Source organism: Calidris pugnax, unplaced genomic scaffold, assembly GCF_001431845.1.
Source record: "Calidris pugnax isolate Ruff unplaced genomic scaffold, ASM143184v1 scaffold124, whole genome shotgun sequence".
Taxonomy (NCBI): domain Eukaryota; kingdom Metazoa; phylum Chordata; class Aves; order Charadriiformes; family Scolopacidae; genus Calidris; species Calidris pugnax.
In genome coordinates, this window is record NW_015090914.1 from 376252 (window position 1) to 392106 (window position 15855).

The 15855-nt window shown below is 41.9% G+C and overlaps 1 protein-coding gene across 1 annotated transcript in view; it reads left to right on the forward strand.

Moving 5' to 3' along the window:
• Window positions 1-15855, forward strand: part of ITGA9 (integrin alpha 9) — a 240150-nt gene that overhangs the window by 175581 nt on the left and 48714 nt on the right. Inside the window, exons 20-24 of the mRNA XM_014949431.1 lie at window positions 1291-1377; window positions 2785-2864; window positions 5991-6080; window positions 8735-8843; window positions 12063-12170. Of these exons, the coding sequence (XP_014804917.1) occupies window positions 1291-1377; window positions 2785-2864; window positions 5991-6080; window positions 8735-8843; window positions 12063-12170 (474 nt within the window). The remainder of the gene's footprint in view (window positions 1-1290; window positions 1378-2784; window positions 2865-5990; window positions 6081-8734; window positions 8844-12062; window positions 12171-15855) is intronic.

Consider the following 15855-nt stretch of genomic DNA (forward strand, 5'->3'; position numbering starts at 1 on the left):
ACTCGTGTAAATGCTTGATTTCAAGTACATATTTAAAGCAGAACTCATGTTTGAAGTGATTTGGGAAATATGGATAAGAACACAGAGCCTGGCCTTCAGAAATGGCTGTAGGTACCAAGAAGAGATCAAATAAATCATATGTCCTGTAGCTAAGAGATTCTCAGCTATATGTCTAGAATAGAGTTAATTTTTAGATTTAGATGTCTAAATTTAGGCATTCGTATTGTAGCTGCATAACATCAATACCATAGCTCCAGTGATGACTTAGTCAATACCAGGGCCTAGGGAGGTATTCAGCCCAGTCGAAACTAAACATCTACGTTTGTACTTCTGAACGATTTTCTACATCCTTTGACTACGATTTGAGTGCTGACTCAAATCACAAAGATCACAAAGGTGCCTACATAGCAGGTGATTGCTGAAAATGCATATCGGATTCTGGAATTGAATGCTAATCCTGAAATTTAGTGGCATGAAGTTGTCCACGGTGACAAAGCACAAAACTGTTCTCTGATAATCTGGAGAAGAGGGTATGCTAACCTGGAGCCAGGCACTTTCCATTCAATAGAAGCATTTTTGGTTTTTTACTGGAGTCATCAATCAAGCAGGATAGGGCTGCTCTAACCTTTTTCATTTGTATTATTGACAATGTTCGTAGTCTGTCATTGTTTAACAAAAGGAGAGCTTTATCCCCCTACTTTATCTGTGCTACCATTGTATCGCTAAAGAAGATTGGTATCTATATCGTTGTGGTTTGTCCTGTGGACCATAGCAAGAGATCAGGGCAGTGAATGACACCAGGACCAGTTTAATGTTTTCTCCAGCATCTGTGTGTGGCATGAAACCACACCATGGTCACTGTTTCCCACCACAATTCTCTCTTTATGATACTGGTACCTGGAAAAACTACCTTGGGGCACCTGTATTCTGGACCATTTGAAAGCTGTCTTTTAATAAACAGAGGGAACAACTGATGGTCTGAGTTACCCAAGAACTTGGGCTGATCCCGTGACTTTCATGTGTTTAGTTGTGCAGTATTTCCCCATGATCCGCCTCTCGGAGCAATGTTCTGATGCTTGTCTTCTTCCCAGTGTTGGTCCGACTGAGGTGGAGTAAGGAAGTGCAACACTGCACTTCTCCTTATTCAATGAGTGTTAGTTTTCTGGGAATAACAGTGCTCTGGTGGGAAATGTTTAGTTTCCTACAATGCTTCTTCACAATGGTATTGGTTAGTAATCCTCCTTTCCTTCCCATATCTGTCATCTCATGGTCTTTTTTATTTTCTTACAGGAGGAGCTCGGCATTGCCTGTGAGTTGCTGGAGTCAGACTTCCTCAAGTGCAGCGTGGGATTTCCTTTCATGAGATCAAAATCTAGGGTAATCTATGTTGTGATATTTGCATTCAGAGTGATGGTCCATTCACCTCTTTGTCTCCAAGGAGTGGCTGGAAGGGCAACTGCTCTGTTCAATGTCTGTTACTGATACTTTCTGTAGCTTTCCAACCCAGGTATCCAAGCCTCTCACAGTTACGGAGGGTCGCTGTCCTCTTTCCCATGGAAGAGAGCCAGTGGCAGTACTCTATGCACTGCAATACAGTGCTCTTGAAAAACTATACAAGAATTGCATCTATGAAAAACTTAAATATTTCCTCTGCAGAAAATTAGAAAAGGGCTCTCTTATTTATATTGCCTTATTCTGGTTTTGGTTTTGTCTTCTTTCACACTGGAGTACAGCTGAATTTGTTTCAATTACAATGAAAATCTCTTAATGATTTTATCATATTATGGTCTCCTGATAGCTTTTAAAGAGGATTTTGTTTAGTAGTAGAAGACAAACTCCCTCATAACGTTTAGAAATCCATCTGGGTTCTTTCTGTCACTAGACTGAGCTGTACAAATGACCAACCCAGGAAGGTGAGAAGATGAGGAATATAACTTGAGGATGACCTGAACAAAATGGCTCTGAAATTTTTTCAGAAAATTTCAATTTCAAAAGCTAATCCTTTCTATTTGATTTGATATATCCTTTAATACAATATGATTTTTTTTTAGTTTATGTGTTTTATTGACATGCTTTTTTAAAACATTTAAAAAGATTTAAAATAGAATAGAAAACAGAAATCCAAAATATGTTATCTGGACTGTAAGAATTTTAGTGTTTTGCTTCAGAATGACATAGTTGGTTTATCCTCAGGTTATTTTCAGGAAGCCATTGAAATCAGCACGAATTTCAAAACTGTTTCAGTTAGCCAAAAATTGTTTTGGAGTTAGGTAGAAATGTTGCACGGAAAAGCCAATGTAGTGGTACAATGTAGTGATAGATTCTCTTTTCACAATTAGCACCTGATTTTATCCATTACAATGAGTGCCCTGAATGCTGCTTTAGCTTGTGGTGCTCTAACTCTCTGCGGGCTTATGGCACAATCTTTATATCCCTAAAAGATCTCTTCACCAGCAAGTAATGTATAGATTGGTGCTGAGGTTGTTTCAGGTAGTGATCCCCTTGTACTGGAAGAGTCTTTCTCTGGCAGATGATTTCCTCAAGAAGTATCTTTGAATGGCAATTGTATTAAAGGCCTTTTCCCAATGAAGGGAAAATTGGACTGTCCAGTATTTGACCATAGACAGTATTGCTACAAGCTCCTCTACAGTAGAGGAAGCTCTCTAAAATGTGTGATACCCTACTTTTGTACAAGTAGGCCACTTAAATACATGTGAAGTTTCAGAAAAAATGTATTTTGAAACAATATACAATGCCTCTAAATCCTGCTTTTTCTTTGCATAGTATGACTTCAGTGTGATCTTTGACACAAGCCATTTGTCTGGGCAGGAGCAAACCCTTACTTTCCTCGTCACTGCCCAAAGGTAAGGGAACCTTTTTTGTCTTGATGGCTTGAATATTCTTTGTTGCATGAAGTGTGCATTGCGCATGTCTGACAGTTAAGTGACATTAGTTGTAGGCACGTGCATGTGTTGTAAATGAGGTTAAATTACCGGGGCTATTTATTTGCTTGTATTTTGATAGAGGAACTATATGATACGGCTTACTGAAAAACCAGGTAGGATCATACTTAGGCTTTCTTTGCCAGACAATTGCAATTTTGAAGGAGCATTTTGTGTTCTGTCAGTCAGAAGGCCCGTGTGTTTCCGTGCCCATCCCTTTGAGCGCTGTATCGAGCTCAGCTCAGCTGCAGTGGACGATCAGCACCAGGCAGACCCATTTGTTCCAGCATTTGAATGAAACAAGCGTGCTTGGATGCAAACCAAAAAAGAGAAATGCTTTCATCAGATGGTGAAGGGCCTCACTGACAGTTTCCAAAGTTGCATGTCTATTTTTTCCCCCCTCTGGATCTTTAGCAAGCTATGACAGACTGAGTGAAACAGCTGAATAGGGCACTTTCCCAGGGGCACTTGGAGCAAGCATTGGAGGAATGGTGATGCCAAGTATGCATGCATAGGGATTTTATCTCGTGCAAAATAAAAGGTTACACGCGTGCTCTGTGCCTTCTGAGAGGATGTCCCACAAAGAAGCAGACTCTGTGGGTGATGCAGTCACGGGCACTGCCCAGGCGTGTGTTGGAACTGCCAGTCGTACAGCTGCATTTACCCGGGCCAGGAACTGCTCTTCTGACATGCGGAGTGCGTGACTGGTTCCTGCTACCAACTTCATGCCCTCCTGTGTCAAAATTCCTTACCCACCAGCTGGAGATGAGAGATGAGATGTAGCAGTTGCTGGGTGACTGCTCTCCTAAGGCGTAGTCCTCCCCTGCAGGAACAGCTGTAGCTGGGAACAAGATCCTGCAGCACGTGGGGCTGGTATGAAACTCTGAAAGTGAGACTGCTCATCAGAGGGGCAAGACCATGTCTTGCACTTTAGAGAAGTTTTATTCCCTGTGAGGAGTTCATTGTGTGTTCAGCTGACCCCGTGATGCTTCTAGATCAGGGAGAAGCATCGGTATCTGCTAGGTGAATGCCAGCTGGTGCAAAGGTGGGTCAGCACTGCTTTAAATTTGCCCAGCCAGTGTTTTCCAGATTGTACTGCTCATTTCCCAACCTTGGATAGTACAGGGCTTTCCTCTGTAACCTCACTCCTCAGGTTTTTGTGCCCTACCAGTGAGAAGGGTTAGTCAGTGCCTTTAGATGGAGCAAAGAAATAAGCAGTGGTTTGTACACATAGTATGAATGCTCAGAGGGGTTACGAAAAGGTTTCTTGTTTCAGAAGGATGGGTGGGAGGACAGTTGTGTTTTGAAGGATTCAGCTGAACTTCCAAAGACAACAGTGCAAGTCCCAGTGCTGATTACCGTCATTTTCTCTGTGACTTTGGGAAAATTATTCAATTCCCTCTCTGTCAAATAAGTGTAATAAAATCTTTCTACCACAAGAGTTGCAGGGAGCCCTGGGATAAAGCCAGTGATAAGGAAATGGGATGGAAGTGTCTGTGCTGTGGCCAGACAGTAATGAGTGGGGAGGTTATTTCCACACAAAACTGGAGCTAGTCTGGCAGAAATGGCTAGACGCAGAGAAGCTGTGCCATGCTGTCAGGGGAAAGTAAGTATTGCCCTTCAAGTGGCTACTTAAGCCTGTCTCTTGAAGCTGCAAATTTGGTAGTAGCATCTGTAACAAGGGATTGGTTCAGTAGCGGGAGACATCAATTGGAGAAAGGACTAAACTTTATATTACATTTACTATTTATTGGGTTTTTTGTTTAAAAAAACGCAAACCCTCTTCTCTGCCTCCTGGAGCGAACTATTTTTTCTAGAGCTAGCTTCACTGAGCTATACTTACCTTTTCTGACAGTACCTTTGCTCCATTTGAAATAGAGAAGCACATACCCATGAACCCTGTATGGAATTCTACTTCCTTATTCTGCTTGCCACCATGGCGTCTTGGTATTTATGTTGGATGAGAAATGTCTCTATTTTGGACTCTTTTTTGAGTCTATTCAGAGGAGAAGTTTTTATTAATTTTTTTTTTTTTCTTGGGACTGAAAGTTTGGGGGTTCTTCCATCTGGGCCACCATGTTATGAGCCGACATGGCCAGTGTGTCAGTTCCAGAAAGCTGAGCTGTATATATGCATGTAGGTAGCTAGCACACTCTGGTTTTGTAATCTGAGCAACTCATCATCTGCATGGTATCACTTGGGATGTTACTGCCTGCTCTTGCCTCAGTGATACTGTCCTTAAATGAATAGGGTCATTTATTTTGTTTTGCTAGTTTTATTTGTGAGTACATCCAGTACTGCTGAAGAAATGGGAAATAAATGTAACATAGCTTTCTAGATTGTTTTTCCGAGTTGTCACCCACCAAGCAGACGCGCCATCAGAATTAGAATAAATACAAGTTTGTGTGTTGGGCATGCATTTCAGGACCCTTTCCCAGACTTCATACAGAAGTGTTCACACTGAAATAAATTGACTCAAATGAGAGATGACTGCTTAGTTTTCTCTTTCTTCCTTCTACTTTTGACCAGTTGAAGCAAATGCCTTTGGAAATGTAAAGTAGAAGTGCTGTCATTTTGGCAATAAAATCCAGGCAGGGGTGGTGGAACTGCTGAGAGGTTATGGCCAGTTCTGTACAATTGTCTCACCCAAAAAGCTGTTTGTGGTGGCACTAAATTGGTGCTGGGGTGTGGTGCAGGTACAATGAAAGCACAATGTCATTAACTGAGTCAAGTGTGTGTATCCCTCCCAAACTGACCCACAGTCAGGCTGGGAGAAGCGAGCCCTTGCACTGGAGTCTCAATGTCCTGGTTTCTCTCCCCGGTGATGGCTGCTGTAGTTCTGCACTACACAGCTGCAAAACACATGCTTTATGTGTGTGCCTTCTCCAAGGTGGGAAGAGCAAATGTAAGAGGCTTCTGAGGGAGCACTGACATCACTCAGATGGAGAGACTCATGGTAGAAGGCGGAGAGATGGTAGCTGTGGAACTGTGGGATACATTGCAAAGGCTGTCGATTTACAGCATGTTTATTTTTCCTTTCTGGCACAGTGGAAACCTAGAACGCACTGACTCCCTGCACGATAATACTCTAACCTTGTCAGTGCCCCTGATGCATGAAGTGGACTCATCTATCAATGGGTAAGTACCAGTCAGCAAATGACACCAAAAATAAAAATAAACCTAACAATAACAACTGACATCTGAGTCTCTTCCAGTGAAAAACTGAATTCTTCTCTTTGTTTACATGTAGCCAGACTGTTGCTTTTTCCCTGTTTCCCAGGCACTGGAAATACAGAAAACCTCACTCATTATCTGGGAATTTTATTTGTCATGCCATTCATTCCAGCACTGTATCTCTTTCTCACTCCTTTCTAGCTAGCACTAATTAGTTACCATCACATGTAAAGTAGGTATTTTGGTGATCATATTTGAATTCTTGTGACTCTGTAGATATGATAAACCTTAAAATAAAATAAAAAGAGAACAAGTAAGTCACATCTTGTTCCACATGTCTTTTAGGGTATGGTTGAGAATCACCAGGCCAAAGGTTAGGGTCAAATGTTCTGGGATTTTTAAGGAGCTTAGTGGAGTCTAGCTGTTTGCCTTTCTGTTTAATTTCACAATCAGAATTGGCTTCTGTTCGCTCTCCCACTCCCTCTGCTCCCCAGTCTGTGAGGTGTTCGAATACCAACTGAGGATCATGCTCACCCTTTGACCGAAGTACTTGTATAACACATGGCTGTTCTCCTTTCCCCAGGCCTGCACACGTGCGAGTTCTTACCTTTGTATTCAGGGGTCTTCCCTTCCACTTCTGCATTACAAGCTTACGTCTAGAATGAAAGATTTGGGGTCATTCTCAACAGACTGTCCTCTAGTTTAGGCAGTGCTCGAGTTGAAACTGGGGGACTTGGTCAGTGGATGTGAATTAACATCCATGTAGACTGAGAAAGTTGACATTCATTCCTAAACTCAAGGGAAGCAAATATTATCAGCAGTGTCCTCAAGAGATCAGTGTCTGGTTTAGCCACCATTTATGGCAACCTCCGGGGAAAATGTATTGTCTAAATGACCACTGCAGGTTGGCATCAATAGGAAAAGGTTCCCTTAACCAGTGTGCTAAATGTGTAGGAACAAAGTTACCTGTGCTGACATGTAATTTGGCTGAAAAGCTGGGTAAACTCAGATTCACGGACCAGTCTGGGTTTTGCAACACCAAGCTGATTTCCCCTCGTGTTGCATAGAAATAAAATCCCTTAATTACTGCCACAGTAGTCAGAATGCTCAGAGAAGTGAAGAGCACTGTCAGACCTCATGAGATGACTAGCAAGGACAAAAATCTCCTCTATATTGAGAACAGTCTCAGTAGCATGTTCTTGAAATTTTTGAATGCTTTCATTCTTACAGATTGTGCAGAAATTTAACTCTGTATCCCTTGCTTCTTGATGCTTTAATACAGATTGATTTTTTTACAGCTTTACAGATATGAATGCTTTCACCTATTTCTTTACCTCTGTTTGTGACCTGCAGAATACTGCATGCCAAAAAAAAAAAAAAAGATAAAATTGGACTTTTTGTCTTCAGAATGTACTGTTTTGAAGCACAAGGTCTCTGAAGCCACACCCAACTGACTATGTGATTATTTTTTTCTTTCCCATAGACAAGGCTTAGTTAATTCAAGTTCACATAAATGTCCAACTACCGTAGAAAAGTTGGGTTTATTGGAGGGCACAGCATTCCCACACGTGGTAATATTAGCAATACTCTTTTTTGGACAGTGTTTTTGTTAAAGCTTATTTTTATTAGCAATCCTGCATTTGAGTCTATGAGAGCAAACCTCATCCCCGGTCATAAATAGCCCAGAAGGGCTTGTACCATGTTTGGGAGGAGTCTTCTGGCACAACGCCGTAAATGGGAGGAGTAAATCCGTCTCTCGCTGTTTCCCCTAGCAATGCCTGGCATAGGAGGCAGGCAGGAGAAAAGGAAATGTACCTAAACAGGCTTAAAATCCTGTCTCAAAAAACTCTGACCCAAAAGGACAGCCTGAAAAGGAGGCAGAGTTTTAGGCAGTCCTTCACCAAGGTTTTTCTGAAGTTACTCTGGGACCATTTCCAGCCAGTGGAGCAGCCTGAGATTAGGGGGCACAAAAGATGCTTAAAGCACTCCTAGTCCCGCAGGATTTCCAGGTACTGTGCTGTGCTTCCAAGTCTTTTCTGATAAAACCCTACTGCATTTTACTGTGTAATCAGATGGTAAGAGCAGTTGAGGAGACTTGGCCTATGCCCCTGTAGTTGAAAGCAAGTTATATCCCCACTTTAATCATCTGCTAATCGTAAAGGTAGTGGAGATAATTAATGAAGTGTTCATTCCTGCAATGCTCCGTAAATAGTAGGTAAAACTAGAATGTTACTTTAGTGAATATGTAACTGAAAGTATTCCTATTAGTAACTGTTTCTTCAGGTTAACTTGGTAGTGCAATGATTTCCTGTATTACACAAATCATCTGTGGCAGGGGGCCCTGAAGAAGAGGTTTTGTGATGGGAAAGGAGAAAAAGAGATAAGTAATCCAAAGAAGTCTGTTTCAATGATGGGATGTTAACCTGGGTCAGTTGAGATGCTGCTTTTGTAGTCTAGTGTTGTCAAGAGGAAATCAAATCACAAATAATAGATTAATGTAAAAGGGTCCTGTAGCATTTCACATGACCAGAAAGCAAGGGGTATGATTTGGTTTGCCACAAATATATTTAATTTTGGTGACAAACACAGCTTACTAAATCTATGTCCTGATCTTTCAGAGAAGTCTTCCCTACTTCATTTTTCTACGGTGATTCTGTGGAAACATCCAACTTCATTCAATTGGAAAACCATGACTGCCTTTTCCAGTCTCTCAACTTCACACTGCAGGTAAAACTCATCCTTATTTTGACAAATTACCTGCTTGACAGCACATTCTGGCTTTGTATGTCTATTATTCAAAGTGTGGGCTTTGGTGCATGTGTCTGAGTCACAATATTCTGTGCAATGCATTCTTGATTGGATGCCATATTTACAGAGTGCAGGGATGGCATATTTCCTTATCTGAATCTAGTATGGCAGGAATTGCAAATAGGGCATCTAACTTCCATAGGAATGAAGCTGCTACCACTTGTTTCTATTTTCTTTCATCACGTGTTGAGTATAGAGCTCCAGCTACTCAAGTGCCACATCTTCGTTGTGGTTGTGGGTTCAAAAGAGAGGAGTGATTCTTTTTAGTGGTGTGGACACTGAATAGAGGAGCTGGTAAGCCTTTGTCCGTGAGAACAAACATACACCCGTGCACGGGATCCAGACTTGCTAACTGCCCCCGACATGAAAATGTTTATAGCAGACTGATAAGAGCACAGCACACGGAAAAAACTGTAACACTAACAAGAGAGGTGTGAGAAGGTTTCATTAAATGTCTGATTGCATCTCAGCTTTATTCAAGTATCGTCTATAGATTACAGTTCACACGGCAGTTAGGTGGGTTCCTGATGAGGCAAAGCATATGGATGATTTATTATAACAAACTCTTGTGATGTAGCCAAAATGAACTTGTCTCGCTGCCCTGACTGTATCTATTACAAGCACTTCAAATCCTTTTTGACCACTAGATGGAACTAGGGAATGATAAATCACGCAGAGGTGGGGTAACTGAGTAACATGCTCTAGCTCTGGGCAATCCTGCTTCAGCAGGGGAGTTGGACTAGATGATCTCTATGGTCCCTTCCAACTCTAGAAATTCAGTGAAATTCAGTGAAATTCAGTGAATCATTTATTGTGAAAAACAGTCTTTTGCCTATTTTCCCATTTCTTTTCTCCTAGGCATGAATGCCACTCAGCTCACAATGAATAATGCATCTGCCTCTGTGGACAGACTGAGGTCCAGAGCAATTAAGCCCCCACTGTCATCCAGTGCCTTTAGCTATTTACTGAAAAGGAATGAAAGCAGGATTTCATGACATTAAAACTTTTATGAACATGGCTATTAATTCTTGTGATTCTGATTTCATTCTTGAGGGCTTACAGGTCTTCCCCCTTCCCTATCTCCCCATATGCAGTTATTGGTTAAAAACAGATAAAGAAGAGATATACTCATGCTTTAACTAGATAAATATTTTTAATAACAGGCAAGGGGAGAGGGAACCTAAATGCTGGCAGAGACATCATTTGACCTGCCCCATCCTCTTGTCTCTCAAGTACACACTTGCAAGTTGCAATCTTATTTTTTTTCCATATAGAAGTAGAAAATTATACTGTAACAACTGACAGATGTGCTCTCCAGTAATATGGTAAACCTAATAACTATGTGTGTCAGAGACAAAGGGTAGAATTTCATAATGGGCAAAACATGGTTTTTATCACTGTTTGCTTAATTGTTTTTACTGATTTGCCTGCCATTTATTAAACTTCTCCAGATGGAGAAAAGTAATAGTTTCTTAACCAAGAAAAACCAGTTGATTCACAAAATTACAGGGCTTCATAGAGGTTTTTATATGTGAAAATCTATACTGTGTCCAATGTTAATAAGGAAACAGATCTATGCGTCATTTTGGGGGGGTAATAATATGTACAATGAAAATATATTTTCTGCATTAATTGCTATCTGATCTCAGTGGAATAATCAGTTTTTTTAAGAATGTGTAACATTATGTCTGTATTTCATTCAGCATTTATCACGCTCCATTGTAGCGGGATTTCTCCCCCTGCCTGGAGCCTCAGGGTTTTTGTAAGGATTTGGTATTGTGAACTAATTTTCTTTATCAGTCAGGCATTTCTTCAAATATAAACAGTGTTTGAAGAATGAAAACCCATTGGATCTAATATTTTAACTTTACACAATTAACAACTGATTGCAACATCTTTTGACAGTACTGTCTCAGTGTGGATGAATATTCTAATGGGCTTAATGTTTTTACTATAGACACTTATATATGTGGCGTTAGAAATAGCCAGGAAATACTTTTCTAATTAAAAAAAAAAAAGTACATAGACATGAAAATTTATTTTCATTGAAATTTTTCCACGGATTGCTTCTTTTCAGCAAAACCCCACAAATTTTGGAATTTTCACTGAATATGTTTCAGTAGTTGACTGGAAATTCTTTGAGTTTTTGTTTTAAATTTGTGGGGAGTTTGATAGAAAGCCAATGTTTTCCACTAAGAGTTTCATTTAACTGGAAACCCCAGAACTTGGATGGAAGTTGTTCACATACATTTTCTGGCAACTCACTCAGCAGACCTGCAGTCCAGTAGTCATAATCATCATTACTTTGGCTTCTGCTCCAGAAAGAAAACATATGCAGAACATAATGCAGTGGTTACCATATGGAAATGAGAATGTTAACTGAGAGTTACCAAAACACTCAAAGAGCACTAGCAGTGTCTCTGGATATAAGGTAGAAGTCTCATGCTATTTGTATTGATGACTGGTAATTGTCCTGCAAAACTGCTTTTCACCTGATCAATGATCTGTGCCTAAAGACTGTTAGATAAGCTAAACCTTTGACTTTATCCTGGTACTTAAAAAAGAAGCCTTAGTCTGAATACACTGGAAAACTTGCATAGTATTTTTTTTTTCAAGAAGAGGAGTATTTTAATTTTTTTTAGAAGAGGAGGCTGAGGAGAGACCTTATCGCGCTCTACAACTACCTGAAGGGGAGGTGTAGAGAGGCGGGGGTTCGTCTCGTCTCCCAAGTCACAGGAGATAGGACAAGGGGAAATGGCCTCAAGTTGTGCCAGGGGAGGTTTAGATTGGAGATTAGGAAACATTTCCTCACAGAAAGGGTCATCCAGCATTGGAATAGGCTGCCCAGGGAAGTGGTTGAGGCACCATCCCTGGAGGTGTTCAAAGGACGGGTTGACATGGTCCTCAGGAATATGGTTTAGTAATTTTTATTTCTTATTTCTTATTTATTTTTTTGTCAGAGTTAGGTTGATGGTTGGACTAGATGATCTTTAAGGTCCCTTCCAACCTAGACGATTCTATCATTCTATGCTCCCAGCTCTGATTCTACAGAGTTTCCCATTTATGAGCAGTCATATATGTTACCTTATTTTTATTTATTTTTTATACACTTACATGCATTTTTTTTGATTTTTACAGGTTTACAATGCTGGACCAAGCACTCTTCCTCGAGCATTTCTTGAAATTTCATTTCCAAACCGCCTGTCAGCCACTGGAGCTGAAATTTTTCACATTCAGCAGATGATGGTGAGTACATTACGATGCGTTCTGAGCCCAGAGAGGCACTGAGAGCTATAGATGACTGAAACAAAAAAAAAGGTTCAGCAGAACTAGATCAATCGGTTGCTTTTTTAGACAAGTAAAGGTTATTTGTATTTGTGGCCAGATCATCATAAGCAGTTGAGCCCCTCCAGCTGTTGACTGCTGTCCCTCACCTAGGGCAAGCAGCCAGTTGTGTGCTCCTGGTCCCTCCAATGCAGTGTAAAAGTAGGTCAGGCTAATCCTGAACGAAACGTGGAGATCACTTCCCTGAGTCACACCTTCAAAGAGGATTGAGTCTTTAACCAGAGTCCTCCCTGATTCAATGATGTATGTAATATCAGCAGGATGTGTTACCAAGCTGACTCATATGTTTCCTGGGTTTTTTTCTGTGGCTGTCTGCAAAAATGCTAACTAGGACTGAATACATTATCAATACCTATTTTTCTATAGTCCATATTATAATTTGCTCTTTTTGAATGTTCTTTTAACAAATGCAAGTAACAGAATTTTATTCTTATAACACAGTGGTTTTGAAAAAGTGATTTTTTGTCAACTACGAAGAAAATAAAAATAAACTCTGGTAAAGGAGACACATTCTTCGATTTCATTTCTAATATTTATGTATTACTTTCAAAGCTTTTGTTATGCTATTAAAATACCATCATTTATACTGTGATGGCCAAGAGAGAGAAACCTCACTACTGAGGTAAATTTATTGAGGTAAATTTATTCAGAGTAATCTGTCTTTATGAGATTCATCCAGCTCTTTGGGCTACTTGACAAGAAGTATTTTACTTCCTTTGTTGTTAGCTACTTTTCTCGCCTTTTGGATGAAAAGTATTACCATCCCTCATACGTGGGTAACGGTGTCACTGAATCTGTGTAAATATAGATCCAATAAGACCTTTCTTAGCAGGTTTCCAAGATTTGTGTTGTTGAAATGTATGAGATAAATATGTGTATGTCTTCCAGATGGGCACTAGAGATAGAACCACTGAGAAACAGATTTGGGATATTGTTTGAGGTTACTAGTGTTCTCCAGCCTATGTCTCATTTTCCATGGTATTGCATTTTAACATTTTATTTAGTCATTATGCAGAAGATCACCTTCCCTTCAACACACTGCCCGTCAAAGGATTGTGGCCTGTTTCCTTGTCCCTTTCTTGGTCTCTGTGTGCTATGGGAGAGGGTGTGCGTCTCTGTGCAGCAGCAGAGAGGTGGCAGTCTCTTTAACAGATTTTTTTCTGGCCAAGTATTGGTGTACCCTCTAAAGTCAGTCATCCAATATATTCCTATATGTTACATATTCCCGTATAAGATGGTTCAACTTCACCAGAAGAGTTGCCAGGACCAGCTGACCCTCTTCTTAGGGAAGTCTGCTGCCTCTGTGGGGCCTGGGTCAGGGACATCACTAGGAAACTCACCAGTCTGATTCAGCCCTGGGACTACTATCCATGATTGCTCTTTCACATAAGTGGCGACAAGGTGGCAACACATAGCCCAAAAGAGACTTCAGGGCATTGGAAATGTGGAATCTGGTGTGCAGGTTATGTTTCTTCTTTCTCCTGGTTATAGGCAGGGACTCTGAAAGAAACAGATGTGTACAGTCTGTAAATGCCTGGCTCCGTGGCTGGTGTCACCACCACAATTTTGGGTTTTTTGACAATGGGATGACCTACACAGCACCAGCCTTGCTGGTGTTGGATTGGGTTCATCTTTCTCAAAGCAGGGAAGACAGTGTTAGCTCGTGAACTAGCGGGGCTCATTGACTGAGCTTTAAACTAAGCTTGTTGGTGGAGGGGGACATTATCCAGCTAGCTCTTCACAAGCCAAGGGATGATGCTCCAAGATCTGTGGAAAGGGTCACTAGCAAAGGCCCTCATCCTGGTGCTCTGAGATGTCCTGGGTACCCTGCAGCATACATGAAGTCTTACAGGGACGAGCCAGGGGCTCCTGAGGCAATAGGAACTGGGGAGTCACAGATAAAACACCTCTAAGGAAGGCCACCTGAAGAGCAGCATGAAGGAAATGCAACCACTCCAGCCAGTAAGTCAGCTCCATTGGGCACACAGCTGAAGTGCCTTCACACAAGTGCATGTAGAATGGGGAACAAGCAAGAGGAGTTAGAGATGTACGCATGCCTCCAGGGCTATGATCTTATTGGCATCACACAGATGTGGTGGGATGGCTTGGAATAGAGGGATACAGACTCTTCAGGAAGGACAGGCTGGGTAGATGAGGAGGGGGTGTTGTCTTCTATGTCAATGAACAGGTGGAGTGCCTGAAGCTCCACCTGGGGACAGATGAAGACCCCATGGAGAGCTTATGGGTGAGGACTAAAGGGAGTACAGGGGCAGGTGATGTTACAGTAGAGGTCTGCTACAGACCACCCAACCAGGGTGACACGGTGGATGAGGCGCTCTATAGACAGATAGAAGCAGCATCGCATTCACCAACCCTGATCCTCATGGGGCACTTCAACTACCCCAGTATCTGTTAGAGGGACAGCACAGCGGAGCATAAGAAATCCAGGAAGTTCTTGGAATGTGTCGATGACAACTTTCTTCTTCAAATGGTAGAGGAGCCAAGGAGGAAAGGAGCCATGCTGCTCCTTGTCCTTATCAACAAGGAGGGGTTGGTGGGGAGTGTCAGGCTCAAGGGCAGCCTCGGTTGCAGAGATGACAAGATGGTAGAATTCAAGATCCTTAGGGCAGCAAGGAGGGTGTGCAGCAATCTCACTACCCTGAACTTCAGGACAGCAGACTTTGGCCTCTTGAGGGACCTCCTTGGCAGGGTAACATGGGAAAAAGTACTGGACGGCAGAGGGGCCCAAGACAGCTGGTTGGTATTCAAGGATCACCTCCAAGCCCAGGAGCAATGCATCCCAAGAAAGAAGAAGTCAGGCAAAAAAGCCAGGAGGCCTGCATGGATGAACAAGGAGCTCCTTGACAAACTCAAAAGCAAAAAAGGGGCCTGCAAGCAGTGGAAGCAAGAATGGGTAGGCTGGATGAAATATAGAGAGTCCAAGTGACCAAGAACCAGATCAGGCAAGCTAAAGCCCAGACAGAATTAAATCTGGCCAGGGACATCAAGGACAACAAGAAAAACTTCCGTAGATAACGTCACGGATAAAGGCAAGACTAGGGAAGATGTGGGCCTTCCTGGAAGGAAAGAGGAGACCTGGTCACCCAGGATATGGAGGAGGTTGAGGTACTGAATGACTTTTTTGCCTCGGTCTTCACCAGCAAGGGCTCTAACCACAGCACCCAAGTTGCAGAAAGCAAAAACAGGGTCTATGAGAAGGAAAAACTGCCCACTGTAGGAGAAGATTAGGTTCGAGACCATCTAAGGAACCTGAAGTTGCATAAGTCCGTGGGACCTGATGAAATCCATCCAAGTGTCCTAAGCCACTTTCCATTATATTTGAGAAGTTGTGGCAGCCTGGTGAAGTTTGCACTGACTGGAAAAGGGGAAACAAGCCCCATTTTCAAAAAGGGAAAAAAGGAAGACCTGGGGAACTACAGGCCGGTCAGTCTCACCTCTGTGCCTGGCAAGATCATGGAGCAGATCCTCCTGGAAACTATGCTAAGGCACACTGAAAATAAGGAAGTGACTGGTGACAGCCAGCATGGCTTCACTAAGGGCAAATGGGGCCTAACAAATTTGGTGA